The following is a 16,979-nucleotide window of genomic DNA, read 5'->3' as shown; positions in this document are numbered from 1 at the left end:
ACTAATGGGCGCGTTAAGTTAGTGAGCTCCAGACTCTGGACATCTGCGCTCGAGCGCGCGGGTTCGGAGCGTAGCTTAAAGGGGCCCTGCAATGACTTTTTTACTAATTTTTAATTTGCACCGAACCTGAGCGCACTGAACGTAGTAACTTAGTGAAACTTTTCTTTTCTCGAAATTCCCTCTATTTTAAAAGTTATAGGCAAATTAAAATTACAAAAACAAGCAAAAAATAACCTCCCTCATGACGTCCTTGGTTGCTTGAGAGTGGCCGTGAACTAGAGGAGAAGTAGTGAGCTCATCGAGCGCTCACGAATGCCGCACTTCGAGTCGACGGCGCGAGAGGGCGCCATTGAAGCGTGTTCTGGATAGGCTGTATGCAGCGGGCAGCCAGAGCGGCTCTCATTGCATTTGCTGCGCGATTAAATACTAATTCGGCATGACACTTCATTGGCCACAAACGACAGCAAACACGGGGTAAAGATCAGTTCAGACCGGGAGCCACTTCGCTCTGCCATACCGCCAATGGGCTAAATCGCCAGCCAAGCCCGCGCCGAGAGCCTTGGGAACGCTCGGAACCGGTCGGATCCTCGAGCCGGCATACGACCGCAGCGCTGCCGCGTACATCCGGGACCTTTCCGTGTCGGCACCTAATCCCACTATTCCTTTCTAGTATGCGCCGCTTTTTCCACCGCATGGTGGCGGGTATGTCGAAGGGTCATTTCTTGTTTCCGTACTTTATGAACTTCATTCGTTTCTTTTTTGATCTAAAATACTAAACAAAAACTACTTCTATAAATAATTGAAACGGTTCGCGCCACTTACATTTTGTATTTCGACTATAAAGAGGCTTTTAGCGGCTCTGACCAGTAGTAAGCCCAGGACCAAAGACGTCACATTTTGCGCGCTTTCGGTACCGCGGGTCGCCCTCGTCGGTGGAGGAGGTTTCCGCGTCGTCAGGTTAAAATATGACGCACTGATATTTAGTTACTCTCTCCGTGCCCGCTGGCTTGCCCGAACCCCAAGAGACGGGGAAACCGCAAAAAAGGTAGACGCTTAAATATGATTGCAGGGCCCCTTTAACGGCGCACTTTGGTACCGAGGCGCCATCTGACGCCAATTTTTTTTAACGTTTCCGGTTCCGGCTCGTCGAAACGTCGAAGAAGTGTTTGTTCGACGACGACTTCGATGAAATAAGTGCGCGGAGACGGCAGCAACAGCAAGAGATTCTATTTGTGCTGCACGCTGTTGGAGCGGCGATTAAAGGTACGCCGAACGCCTTTTGAATTCCCAAAAGCCTTAAAGAATGACGGCTGAATGTCCGAATTCATTGGCTCGCCTGATCCTGAAATTGCGGCAAGGTACATGAAGAACCTCGACAAGCATTTGAAGGATGTATGCATACCTTTCTACTCCATCACCATACTTTTTTATTTTTTTTATTTTCCACAATGGACGGAACGATTGCACGAGCTGCCCAGCGATCGCCGTCGAAGTAGCCACGCATCCAAGCAGGCGCGACTTGCGCGTCCGAGGGAGTTCGTAAAGGCTTCGGCGAAAGCACGAACGACGCCGAAAGCTCCGAGCACGGCATGGTAGCGCAGGACGAGCAGCTCCTACCCACCACCGGCCTACCTGGGTGCCGTTCCTGGCTAGGCCGGAGCCTTTAGGCCGCGGGGTTCGGTTGGTGCGGTCGCGGTCGGCGAGGTTTGGCGAGGCGAGCGCGGTGGCATCCTCGAAGCGTTCGGAAGCGAACTCGCTCGCCAGGGATTGCGCACATCCGACGCCTCTGGTCCAAAGTGGCCCGGCAGCCCGGCCCGGAGCCCGAAACGCTTGGGTTTTGATGTTTCTTCCATCTCGTGCGAGACCACGGTGTAAAACCACCGCGAGTAACCTCGAGACTGGCCCAGTGTTGCCAACCTATTTTTCGAAAATACCCCCCGGCAGCGTCCAGAAAACCCTACATTACCCTACGAATGTTTCTTATTACCCTACGTTTTACCCTACGAGGCAAATCTTTGTTCAAATAATACTTTTGCATGGATTATGATGATACAGGGTAATCTTAATACAGTACAAAGCGACAGGGCATGCATGCACGCACATACCTGCGTTATTCCAGAACGCCATGCTTGCATCTTGCATGTGCGCTGTGTAGCATCAGCACAGCAGTGATGTAGCGAGCGCACAGACATTCCCAACCAACATGTTTAGTCGATTTGTCGTGAAATTAAAAACTGGGCTACGCGGAACCAGCACTCGCGGCGTCAGACAAGGCGGCTCATTACAAAAGGAAGCTAATCCGAACGGTATATTAGCTTCTTTAAGTGTACCGCCTAGGGATTCGTCAAACTAAGGTACTACTTCGACAAACTAGGCTTTTACACCAGGGGAGGATATGAAAACGGCGGCTCCTCCGTATTCGCTAAAATGTCATTCGATGAAACGGGGATGCACTCACTTATTCAAATGGCGTTTTAGCGAACACCCACGAATAGTCGGACGCCGCGAGGCGGCGTTTTCGGGTGGGCCAAATGGGTTCCCATTTTTGTAATGAGCCGCCGCAGACTGTCGCCGCGAAACGGCGTAAGCGCAGCGCGGCCCCCGTTATTCGCTACAACGTCGATTCGCTCAAGAGATATGAACCCGCCCTGGTGGGCTCGGGATGGTTCCGCCTGCGGCGCCACGTGTTTCGCAGGTGTAACAAGGACCGCCGGATGGACCAGTCATCAGAAAAAAATTGGCGGGACCATTTCCGCTGGGAAGATACCTCTTCTGGTTCCAAACTTCCTAAGCGCAACTCCACCTCCTCCCACCTCTCCCACTTGCTCCAGCTCTTCAATACTCTCCTACTTAGGGAGCCTACATACTCCAACTTGGTGTGTGGTGCTCTCGGTTAGCACGTCTTGCAACTTGGATTCTTTCGTTTTGCATGATGTTGTGGTGTGGCAGCACACGGGTTGTAAAGCTATGCACAACTTTCGGGGCAACTTTTTTTTCTTTTTTTGTTATGCTCGCCGTTGAAGAAGCAACGTCTGAAAATACCCTACTTTTGGCGGAGAAATGGCCGGACGGCCCTACAGCCCTACAATATACCATAAATGCCTAAAATACCCTACAAGTAGGGTAATTACCCTACGGTTGGCAACACTGGACTGGCCGCGAGAGCGGAAACGCCGTCATCTCACCGGAAACCGACCTGTTCGAACTCTCGCGCACCATCTCCGACTTGATCTCCGACGACGGAGCTCGCGGAGCGCGCTCCGCCACCGTGCACCGGAAGTGAGACGATGTTGTCTAGTTTAGCTCGAGTGCACTCTTACCGCTGGAGCGCGCTCGAGCGCGTTAACTTAACGCGCCCAATGCTGGCCAGGGCCAACTAGGTAGAGGGGCTTAGAGCGCGATAAACCGGGGTTCCAGTCTGCACTCGAAAGTGACCCCCATAAAGGCGTATCCACACGAAGGAGAACTCCGCGGACGGATGTCGTGACGTCAACATCCCGGGAAACTCCGTCCCCGGCTCCGCCGCGTGCACTTGCGGAGCTTTCGTGCTGTCAGCACAAAGCCTCCGCGCCTCCGCCACGGAGGAGAACGCGCCGCGAGGCGTCAAAAAGGGATGACGTATGTCTCACGTGATGCGCGATCCGCGGAGGAAAGTGGCGGATTTCTCCTTCGTGTGGATACCCCTTTTAATCACATGATGCGCGATCCGCGGAAGAAAGTGGCGGATTTCTCCTTCGTGTGGATACCCTTAATAGCCGATTCACACGACGGACCGAATCCCGATTTTCGTCCGCGGACCGTGTACCACGTGACTGGCACGTCACCGATTCCCGCGATCCGCGCCTCCTCCGCGGAGGCGCGGAGTGATAAAGTCAAGCGCCTTTTTCACTCGCGGATTTTTGACGGAGGATATCGAATGCTTTGGCTTGAAAAACATAGTTAGTTTGGCAACAGTGAAACTTTCCTGGTTTGCGCGGGAAAGATGGCTGGCGAACCGTACTCCGATTTTGCTGTCCCTGGCCCTTCGTACGGCTCAAAATTAAGCGATGAAGCAAGCATGTTTTTCATTTCGCTTGTGGAGCATTTCCCAGCGCTTTGGGACATGACGATGAGCGAGTACGCCAACAACGCTTTGAAAGGCGCGTTGTGGCGACAAATCGCCGACGAGATGGAGGACCGCTACCCTGAATGCGGCCCGTACGTCCCCGGTACGTATTATGACTATGATGTACTCCATTTCTTATTCCGTCCGAGCATGCAGAAAACATTTGGGCAGTACTCACGCCACCCAGTACACCTATTTCTTTAAACTGTTCGCCGCGTTTCCCATTACTGTGCGTGCAGTGTGGCGGGTCGCCCGTAGGGAGACTCGATCTCTTGCTTCGAGATGGCTCGGTTGCTTTAAAATAGGGGCTCCCGGACGGAAGCACACCTTTCATTGTTCTCTCTGCTAGACTGCGAACAGAAAGCTATTCTTACCAAGCCGACCGATGAACTCTTATTGCGGAGATCGCGCAGTGTGACGCGTGTTGTATCTAGATTTGAAGTTTTTTTTTTCTCTTTTTTTTTTTACGGTGGGGGATCGCTACTGCTGCATACATTGGTGTTCAATGGTATTGAACCCTGCAAAGCTTGTTTACCTGAAAGTGCAGGGAAAAAAATGCTTACACACTGATTGTGCCCTGCATTACCCGCAGCCCTTGAAGATTAAAATATGTTTTGTGTTACAGATACGCTGAAGACATTCTTCAATAACAAAAGGAGGACCTACCGTGCAGAGAAAAAAAAAAAACTGGAGTCATCGAAAAGCGGCCAAGCTTCCAGCGATTCCTACAAGGGCAAATGGAAGTTCTTCCATTGTCTGAACTTCCTAGATGCTGCCAAGCCGACAGGGACAAGGACCTTCAGCGAGGCCTTTGAGGTGGCAGAGCCAGAGGCGGTAAATTTTGTAGCTGCCTTATATATGCCATTCCAGAAGTCATTGCGATACACTGCTATCTGTCGTGTAGATTCTTGTTTTGAGCGACTATCCCCTTTTGCATGCTAAGAAAAGCTGAACAAGCTCCTCCCACTCTTTTCACTTTAGCAAGAGAAAGCTGGAGAGGAGGCAAGGAGCGACCCACCTTCTGTCCCGTGTTCACTCGCTGAAGTGGAAAGAGGAGCATGATCTCTTCCTGCTTTTCTTAATTTGCACAATAGACTTGTTACGGTTACGCCACTACAGTGACAACTGAAACATTAAGGCAAGACGTGCAGCATCAATCGAGTAATTTTTTGCGTGCAAGTTTTGACAGCGGGAAGTTGGACTGCGCCAAGCGCTGTCCTTTATCTCCACTGTAAATGAGAAATTCAGCCATTGCAGTACAAATGCCAGCTTTGTATCATTTTTTCTAAATTTACGAGCGTTTATGAATTTTTTAGCCATTCTGTGCACACACTCTGTGCACGCATAAGCACTTTACATACTGTCAGTGTGAATTACAGTGGCACATGTTTATTCATGAGACGAGTACATAAAGCTAGGGATGCAAGCAGGAACACCGAATACTTTGCTCAAGTATATTGGGCACATGGAGTGCATTTCAACTGTCATGAGGTACCGTACCCTCATATGAAGACAATATAAAACACCTGCTCTAACATAAAAATACAGTCAGTTCTTGAACATCTTGTAAATTAAATGATTTTGATATTACTGGAGTTTGTTTCCTTCTTTGCAGGACAGGGCAGGTCAACCTTCTTGAAGCCCACGAAGGCTGGCATAACTCGCTCTGTGCATAGATAAAATTAATTTGCATGCAACTTTTAATTACAGCAAAACGCTGAGCAAAGTGCGGACCAGGATGCCGACCCGGACGCCAACATCGAGTATGCGCCACAGCCGTCCCCTGCCTCTGTGAGTACGGCCAGCAGTAGTAGCGTGTCAAGGAAAGCTCGAAGCTCGCAGCCCTCGGCTAACGATTGGGCTGCGAGAACAGCTGCCCTTGAAAAAATAGCAGTTGCTGTACAACAGCCTTCCGACGCAGATGACGCCTCTGCACATTTTGCGAAGGCTGCTGCAGCACTCATGCGACCAATGAACCCATTAAAGTTGGTTCGCTGCCAGGCTGAAATACTCAGTGTCATAGAAAAACATCTGACCGAATAAAAGTTGAAGTTAACTGTTTACTTGCTTCTTTTTGTCTGCACTCCTTTCTTCGGTCTGCGTGTGCAGTGTTTGTCTAACTCAACGTAGGCGGCCTCTCGCTGCCATGACACAGCACCCCTGCCATTGAAAAAACTACACATGTCCTCTCTCACTGCAGCGCCAAATGTGCTAGCACGTCCACGCGATGCTGGGAAGCTGAAAAACGTTGGGCGACCTCGGCGTTCGTTCTCTGCATCTGCCCTTGATGCTTGTTGGGGCAGCACGTCGTTGCTGAGAAAGTTGTGCAGGACACATGCAGCATTGACGATGGCAGTGGCCCTTTCGGGAATGGCATTTATCACTGTCAGCAAACACCTGAAACGGTTGGCCAGGATTCCGAATGTGTTTTCTACAACACGTCTAGCTCTGGACAACCTGGAAAGGAACAGGCAAGTATCGAGCGAGTCATCAAGACTAAGAAGCAGATCAGTAGGCAGCAGACTTTTCTATTCTAGCTGAAACCAAGAGACTGCCAGCGATGGAAATGTAAAATTATGACTTAAGAACGCCACTTTTCAGACATTGCCGGCACGTACCAACAACTATTTTGTCGAAACCTCTCCTCCCTATAATCAATAACAGGGTAAAAACCCACAAGATGTTCTGTCTCCACCATGCGCTCGTTGCCTTCCCCCAGGTTTGGGCTGTGTGCGACGATGTATACTATCAAAGGCACACAGCTCGTGCTCGAGGCACAGCATCTGCCGAGTTCTTAGCCTGTCACAGGCTATGGACATTCATGGGAAGTGCCATTTTGGCTAGAATAAAGCATCCTGCCAGTCTGCAATCAGTCGAGTCGTTTGATTTGGAGGACGGTTGCTTGAGAGGTAAGCCGGTACAGATAGATGATGGTAATATATTGTCCCAATATCTTCCAGCTCGGCTTACTATAGAAAAATCAGGCAAGTGATGGCAAGCAGTTTACAGACGAGTTGTTCTTGTTCTGTAAAACCTGCAGGTTTCTTGAAGTTGAATGCAAGCCAAGCAATCTTGATTTCCAGTCCTTATGATGCTGCCAGTGCTCTTTTTTTGGAAGCTGTTTGCAACAGACTACCCAGTACTGTTGCAAACATCTCTTGAGATTCCTGATCTGTAGCAGAAATACTGCAAAGCCATTCTCAAAATTGTGCACCGTATCCAGGAAGAGAGATGGGTAGACTGGCCGGTTAGAATCTTTCACGTATAAAAACACATGAAGTGTTTTTATGCACAAAGTGTCTGTGAAACAGCTTTGATTGAGTAAATAACTTTTAACTTGGATTCGTATATTCACCTCTATCTGACATACCACCAAAACTTACCTGTAATTGAATATCCGCTGTTCTTCCGTGAGCTTTGTGCCACCAAACGGCTTCATGAGATTTTTTCCAATAGGAAATGCATCATCGCCCACAAAAACGGGGGGCAGAAACTTGTCTGGTGAGCTTGCTACCTTCACCAGCTCTGGCAGATGGATCTTCTTGCTGGCCAGAGCTCGTTGTAACGGTGTAGTCTGCCAGATGCCGGCGTCTCCTTGTGATCCCGGGGCACCGACGTCGGTGTAGATGAATTTGCAGTTTGCATCTACCACAGCGAAGAGTATGATACTGTGGGTCTTCTTATAATTAAAGTAGACAGATCCAGAGTTTGGTGGCTTCCAGATGCAGACGTGCTTGCCGTCGAGTGCACCGGCACAGTTTGGAAATTATTTCTGGGCGAAACCACTGATCACATCCAGCCACTCCTCTTCGGTCTTTGGAGTTCTTATGAAGTCCTCCTTCAGCTCTTCGTAGAGTGCTGTGCACGTTTCATGGATGAGGTCATTGACACTTGAGTGTCCAAGCCTGAATTGACGGCTTAATGAATGATGACTTTCTCCCGTCAAATGCACGAAGAAAAATCAAATTGCAATTATTCGGCTTATCTCAAGATGGCATGATCTAGGAAGTTCTCCAGATGTATCAGGCAGAGCCGAGGAAGGGCAGTACATTAGATACAAATAATTGAATTACCAAAGGAAAGAAAAAAAGAAATGAGGGTGACAACAAGCCGATCCTGGTTAAAAGTGGTGGATTTAACTGATATTGGTTTTCTAAAGGATGACACAAACACAGAAGTCTCAAACACGGCTGATTTTTTATTGGACAAAATGGAGGAGTGCACAGCACGGGACTTACAGGGATACAGGAAAAGACACTTTCCACAAACTATCATTCCCCAAAAGAAATTCGTCCCCAGACCTTACAACTTCTTGCACATAACCACACAAGGACAGGAAACATGTCTTTAAAATGGTGGAAATTGTTCTGTATTAAAAAAAGAAAAAAACATGCCGATCCGAACACCCAAGATACCTTTCGCTATTTGGATTATGGAAAAAGAAATGCAACTGGAAATGTATTGGAAACTTGATATCCAGATAGAAGCCAATAAGATAAGTTGTTCCATAATCCAGATAGCGAAAAGTTATACTGGGTTCTGGGGCAGGGATATTGCGGAATATTTGATGATCATGTTGATGTGTATATATATATAGATATATATAAATTTAATTCTTATTAAACACCAATTTGGGCCCTCTTTTTTACCAGGTGGATAGACAAATGAACCGTGCTACACACTCGGCCATCGCTACCTCGAATGCATCCCGAGCCCCTGACAACATTCGACGAACACTGCCCCTTCCAGCTATCTGCACAGCTAGCTCTTACATTCTTCCAGGCGAGAGGTCCGGGATGGCTTAGGCGGGAACCCGCCGACAAGAGAGACAAACATCTGGGGGTGATAACGGATCCGAGGTCGTAGCCTCCAGAAATTTATTACGCGCTGTACAACAAACGAAGGCTGGAGTGAAGTTACTTACCCGTTGCAAGATAACGAAGAGTGACTTGTAGCCGTGTCTCTGGTGGAATTGCTCGCCGCATCACAGTGTCCTGCCGCGCTATTCTGGGTCCCACGCGAGACAGCAGCTGCAGGAATTGCTCGCGGCTGACGCGCAGCAGCCTGCGGTACTCCTCGGGATCGCTGTCGAGGAGCTCCTCGTAAAGTTGGTTTTGCATACCGCGTTCCTTTCTGCACATCCAGTCTTTCATCCAAAGCGATCTCTTGGACCCACACGACTCATCTTCATCGCAAGATAACGCTGCGGCCATCGCGGCCAAACGACGCTTTCGATCGACCTCCATCTTGACGATTACTCTGGACAACAGTGCGCTGTTGGCGTTTCGCGGGCCTGGCGGGCCTGTGGGGTCGAGAGTTCTCCTAGTTGTCGTCAGCTCGTCTCATCCGTCGTGTGGATGCTCTCGGGAGCTCGAGGCTCCGCGGATTTGTCATCACGTGACCAATCCGTCCGCGGATCAGTCCGTCGTGTGAATCGACCATAAAGGGGTATCCACACGAAGGAGAAATCCGCTCCTTTCCTCCGCGGAGCGCGCATCACGTGAGACATACGTCACCCCTTTTTGACGCCTCGTGGCGCCGTTCTCTCGTTCTCCTCCGTGGCGGAGGCGCGGAGGCTTCGTACTCTTAGCATGAGAACTCCGCAAGTGCGCGCGGCAGAGCCGGGGACGGAGTTTCCCGGGTTGCTGACGTCACGACATCCGTCCGCGGAGTTCTCCTTCGTGTGGATACCCCTTAAGGGGTATCCACACGAAGGAGAAATCCGCCACTTTCCTCCGCGGATCGCGCATCACGTGAGACATACGTCATCCCTTTTTGACGCCTCGCGGCACGTTCTCCTCCGTGGCGGAGGCGCGGAGGCTTTGTGCCGACAGCACGAAAGCTCCGCAAGTTCTCGCGGCGGAGCCGGGGACGGAGTTTCCCGGGATGTTGACGTCATGACATCCGTCCGCGGAGTTCTCCTTCGTGTAGATACCCCTTAAGGCGGCTGCCATTGTACGCAAATTTGACCACACGTCACATGACCAAACCAAATACGTGACGTCACAGGAAAGATGGCAGCGCCCATGCAGCGGCTGGCCCCAGCTGTGCCGGAGCTTGTCTGATGCTTTGTTGGTTGTCGTTCGTCTCGGCGTGTTGATTTCAGACGCAGAAGCCGTCATATGAGGCCGGTCGAAAGCGACTTCAGAGTTCCGCGTGGTGTCTGACGTAGGTATAGAGTGAAAATACGGAGGAACAACGGTGTGCATTTGGCTGGCGACCGACGGGGATATTGCCACGGAAGAGACCATCTGCCCTACGTTGCTCAGACCTCGGATTGATTCGGATACCGCTAGGATAAAATTTAAGGCGACGTTTCTGTGCTCTCGTTGACCATCGGAATCTTCGAGGTCTGCAGTGAGCGTGTGCAACATATTTGGATACACAGTTTAGCGACGGAAATTGCGTGAGTCCTGCTTGGCAGTGTGCAATCGTGGTGCTGCTTCGTTCAAATGACCGAAGGCTCACTGGTTGTGAGGCGCACCGGAGAGCTGCCTTGAAGCTGGTAGTTCCCGTGCCGTGCTAAATGATGCTGTGCTACTTCCAAAATTGTTCCGGCGTAGACGTGCACTTTCACGGAGCACAGGTTTGCGGCGCACCGCGGAGCTGCCCTCAAGCTGGTAGTTCCTGTGCCATGCTTTAGGTGATGCTGTGCTGCTTCCCAAATTGTTCCGGAGTAGACGTGCACTTTCACGGAGCACAGGTGTTGCAGTTGGTATTGATTCCGCTGGTCTGTCGCACGCTTCGTCGACACAAAAGTTTCATCATCACTAGTTACGCAAATTGCAAGCCGTATGGACATTTCATTGCGCGTGTTACCTACACAGTCCACTCGTTCACGCCGCTTTGCGAAGACACTCTGCAACGGCTCATTACCAGAAAAGTGGTCCCACATCCATTTCAGTTCAGTTCGCCCACTGCAGTCACCAAACCCCGAGGGAGAGAATTTATTTGGACAGAATGTCACTAAAGCAATGTGGCTTCTTTAGTGGTCAGGGTACACACTAAAAATTTCAACACCCATGTTCGTGTTAAAAGGGTGTTTTTCCGAGCTCACACCCTTCCTACACCATTTTTACATGATTTTTGAATATTCAAGGGTGTACGGAAAGGCCTACACCCTTCGTACATCCTTTTTACACCCTACGGCTACCGAAATCGTGTTAAGAGGGTGTTGCGGTGGTACACCCATGATTTCCGAATCGTCGAACTCGGAAACCGCCGAATTGCAGACATAAGCGCCGACAGCAGAAGTCAAGAAGCAGCCTGCTCAATTTAGAGGATTTCGTGAAGTTCAAGTAAGCACAATGGGCAGCTGACATCCAAGCCAAGCCAACGCTCAAGTTGTTTTCAAGCCAGATGAATGCCGGCGTTGTGTACAAGCTCCTTGGTTGTTTACGTGCAAGCGACCACGAAAATATCATCGGTTACTCACGCACTTCTGCTCAGAATGGTGAGACCACATCGGTTCTATTATGATACAGTCCGTCTCATCCTGAGATGTACTAAAGCGAAGGCTAGACGTGCGAGACGGTTCGGGCTCACAGCTTTACTGTGAGCCTGTACCGTAAAGGTCGGTTCCGACACTTGCGTTTGAGTGTGTTTGTCTGCGTTGCGTTTAGAACCGAAAACGAGTCACCGGCACATCTGTGCTTCATATGAAGCGTGGATTCCAATTCAAAGAATCATCTTGGCACGCGATATAAGCAGCAGGGATGTCCTGGTTTCTCGCAGCCGCAACGCGGTCAAACGCAACTGTTTGAACCAGGCTTTACGTGGTTGTCCTGGGCTTGTCCCTCGCGCTTTATTCTTTCGATTTTAAGTATTCATTTTCAACTCGCTCGCTTTTACCAGTATTAGTAGATACTCAGGCTGCACGAGGGTTCGTGCAGTGCGACCATCTAGCGATGCTATGAGCTTGTGCTCGAGCCTTGGCTTTAATGCATCTTAGTGGGGAAGGCAATCATCGGGGATATATGACACACGATGATGCCAAGTCTGTTCACGGCGGACCCTCGTGCTGTTCTGATTGGAGGAGAAGGGGCGTGTAAAAAATTGGCAAATGGAACATGGTTAGCGACAGCGCAAATATATGTTGGAAAAAGTTCAGAACGTTAAAGTGCAGCAGCCTGAAACTTTGGAGTTAAGCAATTAGAGAATCATTTGAAGACATCTTTAGAGGTTCAGCCTTCTCTCCCCCCACACCAATATCGAAGGCTGCTAGGATATTGGTTCAGGCTAAGCCCTCTGTCTTTCAGTCAGCGAACTCGAGCCGTTCCACCTGACCTTGTTATTTCATAACAGATATGTTAGAAAATGGAATGCAGATTTTCTTTACACGGCCAAAACATAAAGTGTTATCAAATAATACCTGCCATATTCATATTCTACATTTACAGACCGGGGCTGCCCCGCCTGTGGAGGGTGAAGATGCGAGCAGCCTCGAAGCCCACCAACAGTGGCTGTGTGCTGAGAGCGAAAGCTGGTGCCTGACGAAGGCCAGATTGATCTTCGAAAGGATGCGACTGCCTGCAAATGGCTACATGTGTTGATATTGATGGGCATATAGACTGCAAAGAATGCTTATCCCTACCTGATGGATGCTAGGAGGGTATGCATTCCATATTTTTTTACTGATTTCTACAACAATTGCTAAATTGCGCTTCCCCGCTCCGTGATCGCGGCTGCCGGACGACCATCTTGGGACACGGAAAATTAACCTTTTGGAGCGTTGCAGAGGCTGGCCGGCAGCGTGCTGCAGACATGTTTTTTGCTCGTTTGTCGTCATTGGGAGCGTTAAAGTGGCCCTGCAATAACTTTTGGACTGGTTTTTAATTTGGACCGAACCTGAGCGCACTCAACGTAGTAATTTAAAGAAACTTTTCTCCAATTTCGCTTTATTTTAAAAGTTATAGGCAAATTAGACTTACAAAAACAAGCAAAAAATAACATCCTTCATGACGTCGTAGGTCCTGGTTTGAGTGGCCGTGAAGTAGTGAGCTCATCGAGCGCTCACGGCTGCCGCACTCAGTGTCGACGGCTCGAGAGGGTGCCACTAAAGCACGTGTTGACTAGGCTGTATGAAGTGGGTGGCCAGGGCAGCTCGCATTGCATTTGCCGCGCGATTAAAGACTAATTCGGCATAACACTTCATTGGCCACAAACGACGGTAAACACGGGGTAAAGATCAGTTCAGAACGGGAGCCACTTCGCGCTGTCATACCGCCAAAGGGTCAAATCGCCAGCCAAGCCCGCGCCGAAAGCCTTGGGAACGCTCGGAACCGGTCGGATCCTCGAGCCAGTATACGACCGCAGCGCCACCGCGTACATCCGGGACCTTTCTAAGCCCATTGTTCGTCGGAGCCTCATCCCACTACGCCTTTCTAGTACAGTAAAACCTCGTTATAACAAAACGGGATATAACAAAGCAATCATAATTCCCCTTGCTTGCTAATAGTGGGAAGAAATGGACATTGGCTATAACAAACTAATGGTTATAACGAAATAATTACGACCGCTCCTTCAACTTTGTTATAACGAGGTTTTACTGTATGCGCCGTTTTTTTCACCGCTTGGTGGCGGGTTTGTCGACGGGTCTTTTCTTGTTTCCGTACTTTATAAACTGCATTTGTTTCTTTTCTGATCTAAAATACTGAACAAAAACTACTTTCATACATAATTGAAACGGTTCGCGACACTTATATTTTGTATCGACTAAAAAAAAAGCTTTTAGCAGCTCTGACCAGTAGTAAGCCCAGGACCAAAGACGTCACATATTCCGCGCTTTCGGCAACGCGGGTCGCCCTCGTAGGTGGAGGAGGTTTCCGCGTCGTCCGGTTAAAATATGACTCACTGATATTTAGTTCTTCTCTCCGTGCCCGCTGGCTTACCCGAACCCAAAGAGACGTGGAAACCGCAAAAGAGGTAGACGCTTAAGTATGATTGCAGCTCCCCTTTAAGTCCACACTCCTTTACCCCTACTCTGACGCTCCGAGTTTCATACTCCAGGCACAGCAACTAAATGGCGCATGGCGTACAGGAGCGCGACACACCGAATCTATTGACAAGCCGCACAAGCTCCTTCCCACCGCACGGTTATGACGAACCTGGCATCCCGTGGATACGGGTGGGAGAAGCCAAAATTATTTCGGTGGTAAATTAATTAAAGCCAGTGTAGAGCGGCAGGGTACAAAGTAAAAGAGACGGCGACGTTATGAAGTTTCTACGAACGTTTAAGTATTTCTTAGAGGTTTGGAGACTCGCTTCGAGCACGTGCGGGGAAAGGCACCTTGGCTGATCTATTTATTGACCGTGCAAGCTGTTTATATTTGAATTAAAGACAACATTCTTGAACTTGTTCGTCGACGCACGAAACCCTCACACTTGCCAGATATTTCGTGGTTCCATATTGCAGCGAGACGGAATGCGATGGAAGCTGTTGATGTGCTATGCCGATACCGGAACACTGTCGTTCAATAGATAGCACGTCAATTCGTTTCAGGCGAGACTTGAACATGATGTTTCGGCTTTCCATTCGAAGTATCTTGATTCTCTGGGCAAAGCATCCTAGAAAGGGCAGCGCTCCGACTGTCTTCTCATCTCAACAACTTTTCTGTCGCTGTGCTGTCGGTAACCTTCCGTTCAATAGATGAATTCGTTTTCAGGCGAGATGCACAAACAAACCTTTCCCGCAATGCTAACTGATGCTTCGGCTTTCCAATCTAGGTATCTTTATTCGCTGCAGCTGGACTAAGCAGTTTAAAAAGGGCAGCCGTCCCACTGTCTTCTCGGCCGGCAACTTTTCTGTCGCCGAGCTATCAGCACGCTCGTTCGATAGATCGCTTTGTTCTCAGGCAAAGCACATGAACAAACCTTTTCCGGAATGCTAATTGCTGTCTTGGCTTTCAAATCAAATTGTTTTTACCTGCTGGATTAACCACTAATGACTGAAAAGGAGCAGCTGTCCGGCTACGCCTTTTGTTTCAACAATCTCAACAATGGCACAGCCATCTTGTTTGTGGACGTGACATCACGGAGCGCAAAGAAGTCACTTGTGCTCCAAGAAATGCTCGGAGCACGAAGAGCACGCTCGAGTGTCAGTCTCCGGCGGCGCTCCCTCTGTTTAGTGAAAGTAGCGCCAAACGCTCGCAATGTGTAAACTATAAGAATTTCCTTTGAAATCGCATAAAATTTTTTGCAACAGCGCGGCACCGCAAGAAAAAGGCACAACTTGTCGAACGTCGAGTCTCGCCGGTCTTGCGGCGTGATCAAAGCTTCCTGGGCCTGCCAAACTGCTGCGTCTCTGTGCCTTTTCACGCTTGGATACTTATCAAGAATCGATGCCATGGCAGAGCTTTGAAGGTATGTCGCACATAGGCGTCTTCTCTATCACCCAGCTGTTCCAGCGAGTTGCTATCAATAGGAAACGAAATCGGTGGTTGCTATTATGGATTAATCATGGCTGTGTTCCAAATCTATTTAAATGGATCACATGACAGCACAAATAGAGCAATGCTGTGGAAGAAGGTAGGTTTTCGAAGGCAAAATAATGAAGCGGCGATATCTGAAGTTTTTAAAACGTGGCCCGTCCATATGGTTGTGTGCAATCTGTCGTCGTCGCCATAGCTTCCTACCCCTCCTTTGTCGCCACTGGATCATGCCCGCTTCTGGACTGCAAGTGCCGCGAGTTACAAATACAGTCGTAAGAGTAAAGTAAAATGCTGCTCCAGAGGCACATGCATCTTCATGCTCTTTGCACTCACGAAACAAATCCACACGGCGTTAATTCTTGATCGGTATTCAAGCATGCGAAGACAAAGATGCAGCACTTTGGCATGCCAAGGAAGCTTTTATCATGCCGCCAGAACGGTAAGACTTGCGTTAGACGAGTTGCCCCTTTTTCTTGCGGTGCTGAGTTTTCGTAAAAATTTCCACGCAACGCTCCAAAACGTTGACTGATAATCTTTGTCCCAAGGTGGCCATCCGGTGGCCGCACCTGAGCTGCAACGACCAAGCGGAGACACGCGATCCAGCAAATTGTCGTGGAGATCAATGGTATTGCTTGCACGGAGTACTATTAGTCTTCAGAGCAAACACAAGTGTCGCTGCGGTCGCCACATCTTGATTGGGTCAGGTGTACCGTGACGTCTGGTGACAGACTCCGCTTCGCGTTCTGGCATCTGGCTGGCTTCCCTGCGCCCGTTTCCTCACGATCGGAGGTTTGTGATCATGCTGACCTACTGTTCAGCGCTGCAATGCAATTTCCAAAAAGAAGCTGGTATCATATTCTACCACCCGAAAACTTCGAGATTAAAAAGAGCATGGACAGTCAGACTAAGGATGGGAAAGGCACCGTCAACATCGGTCGTTGTGAGCTGTAAGCACCTTGAGAAGCGGGGCTTCGTTTACCCAGTGTAAGAGGCGCTGGGTGAGACTTATGCCGACAGAATTTTCATAGCTTTTCCAACCGTGTTTGTCACGTTTACCCTTATAATTGGGTTATAAGTATGGAAAGCTATCGGTGGAGGCAACTCCCGTCGATGAACCCCCCCCGCCCCCTCCACACGATATAAGGCGGTTGTGCAAGGGGTTGTGGAAGCGGCGGTGTAAGTGTTTCAGACACTGAAATTCTGTTCTTTGCAGATTCATGAGTTAAGCACGAGACACATGCGCGAAAAATCCATCCGATCCGACGTCCGATCCGACAATACGACTGCCTGATCCGAAAAATTTGGTCGCTTCAGGCGTCAGATCGGCGATCCGACATGCGTCAAACGCGCCAGATAGTTTTGCACGGCAAACGGATTGTCGGATGCGTCCAGCCAATGACAGCACAGCTAGTGCGGACGTCATGATGACATACTTGGTCTGTCGG

General features: G+C 49.4%; 2 protein-coding genes across 2 annotated transcripts; one reads left to right on the top strand and one right to left on the bottom strand.

Moving 5' to 3' along the window:
- The first annotated feature begins 3,934 nt into the window (after positions 1–3,934).
- LOC115309463 lies at positions 3,935–6,460 on the top strand. Its single transcript, XM_040211658.3, has 3 exons — positions 3,935–4,208; positions 4,731–4,939; positions 5,816–6,460. The coding sequence occupies exons 1-3, from the start codon at positions 3,983–3,985 to the stop codon at positions 6,146–6,148; spliced, it is 768 nt and encodes a 255-aa protein (XP_040067592.1). The 5' UTR covers positions 3,935–3,982; the 3' UTR covers positions 6,149–6,460.
- A 1,411-nt stretch (positions 6,461–7,871) lies between these two features.
- LOC115330128 lies at positions 7,872–9,393 on the bottom strand. Its single transcript, XM_040211657.1, has 2 exons — positions 9,030–9,393; positions 7,872–8,041 (listed from the first exon to the last, which is right to left on the bottom strand). The coding sequence occupies exons 1-2, from the start codon at positions 9,349–9,351 to the stop codon at positions 7,872–7,874; spliced, it is 492 nt and encodes a 163-aa protein (XP_040067591.1). The 5' UTR covers positions 9,352–9,393.
- Positions 9,394–16,979: the final 7,586 nt, after the last annotated feature.

The sequence above is a fragment of the Ixodes scapularis genome, unplaced genomic scaffold (genome assembly GCF_016920785.2).
Source record: "Ixodes scapularis isolate PalLabHiFi unplaced genomic scaffold, ASM1692078v2 PGA_scaffold6__148_contigs__length_123643588, whole genome shotgun sequence".
NCBI lineage: Eukaryota > Metazoa > Arthropoda > Arachnida > Ixodida > Ixodidae > Ixodes > Ixodes scapularis.
The sequence above is the reverse complement of the archived record's forward strand: the minus strand, read 5'-3'. Positions and strand labels throughout refer to the sequence as shown.

Bases quoted from the DNA above. Each gene is read 5' to 3' on its own strand.
- LOC115309463 (XM_040211658.3), top strand. From the start codon at position 3,983: ATGGCTGGCGAACCGTACTCCGATTTTGCTGTCCCTGGCCCTTCGTAC. The intron at 4,209-4,730 runs GTACGTATTATG...TTTGTGTTACAG, and splicing joins ATGCGGCCCGTACGTCCCCG to ATACGCTGAAGACATTCTTC. The intron at 4,940-5,815 runs GTAAATTTTGTA...TTTTAATTACAG, and splicing joins AGGTGGCAGAGCCAGAGGCG to CAAAACGCTGAGCAAAGTGC.
- LOC115330128 (XM_040211657.1), bottom strand. From the start codon at position 9,351: ATGGAGGTCGATCGAAAGCGTCGTTTGGCCGCGATGGCCGCAGCGTTA. The intron at 8,042-9,029 runs GTAAGTAACTTC...ATTTGACGGGAG, and splicing joins TCTTCGTTATCTTGCAACGG to AAAGTCATCATTCATTAAGC.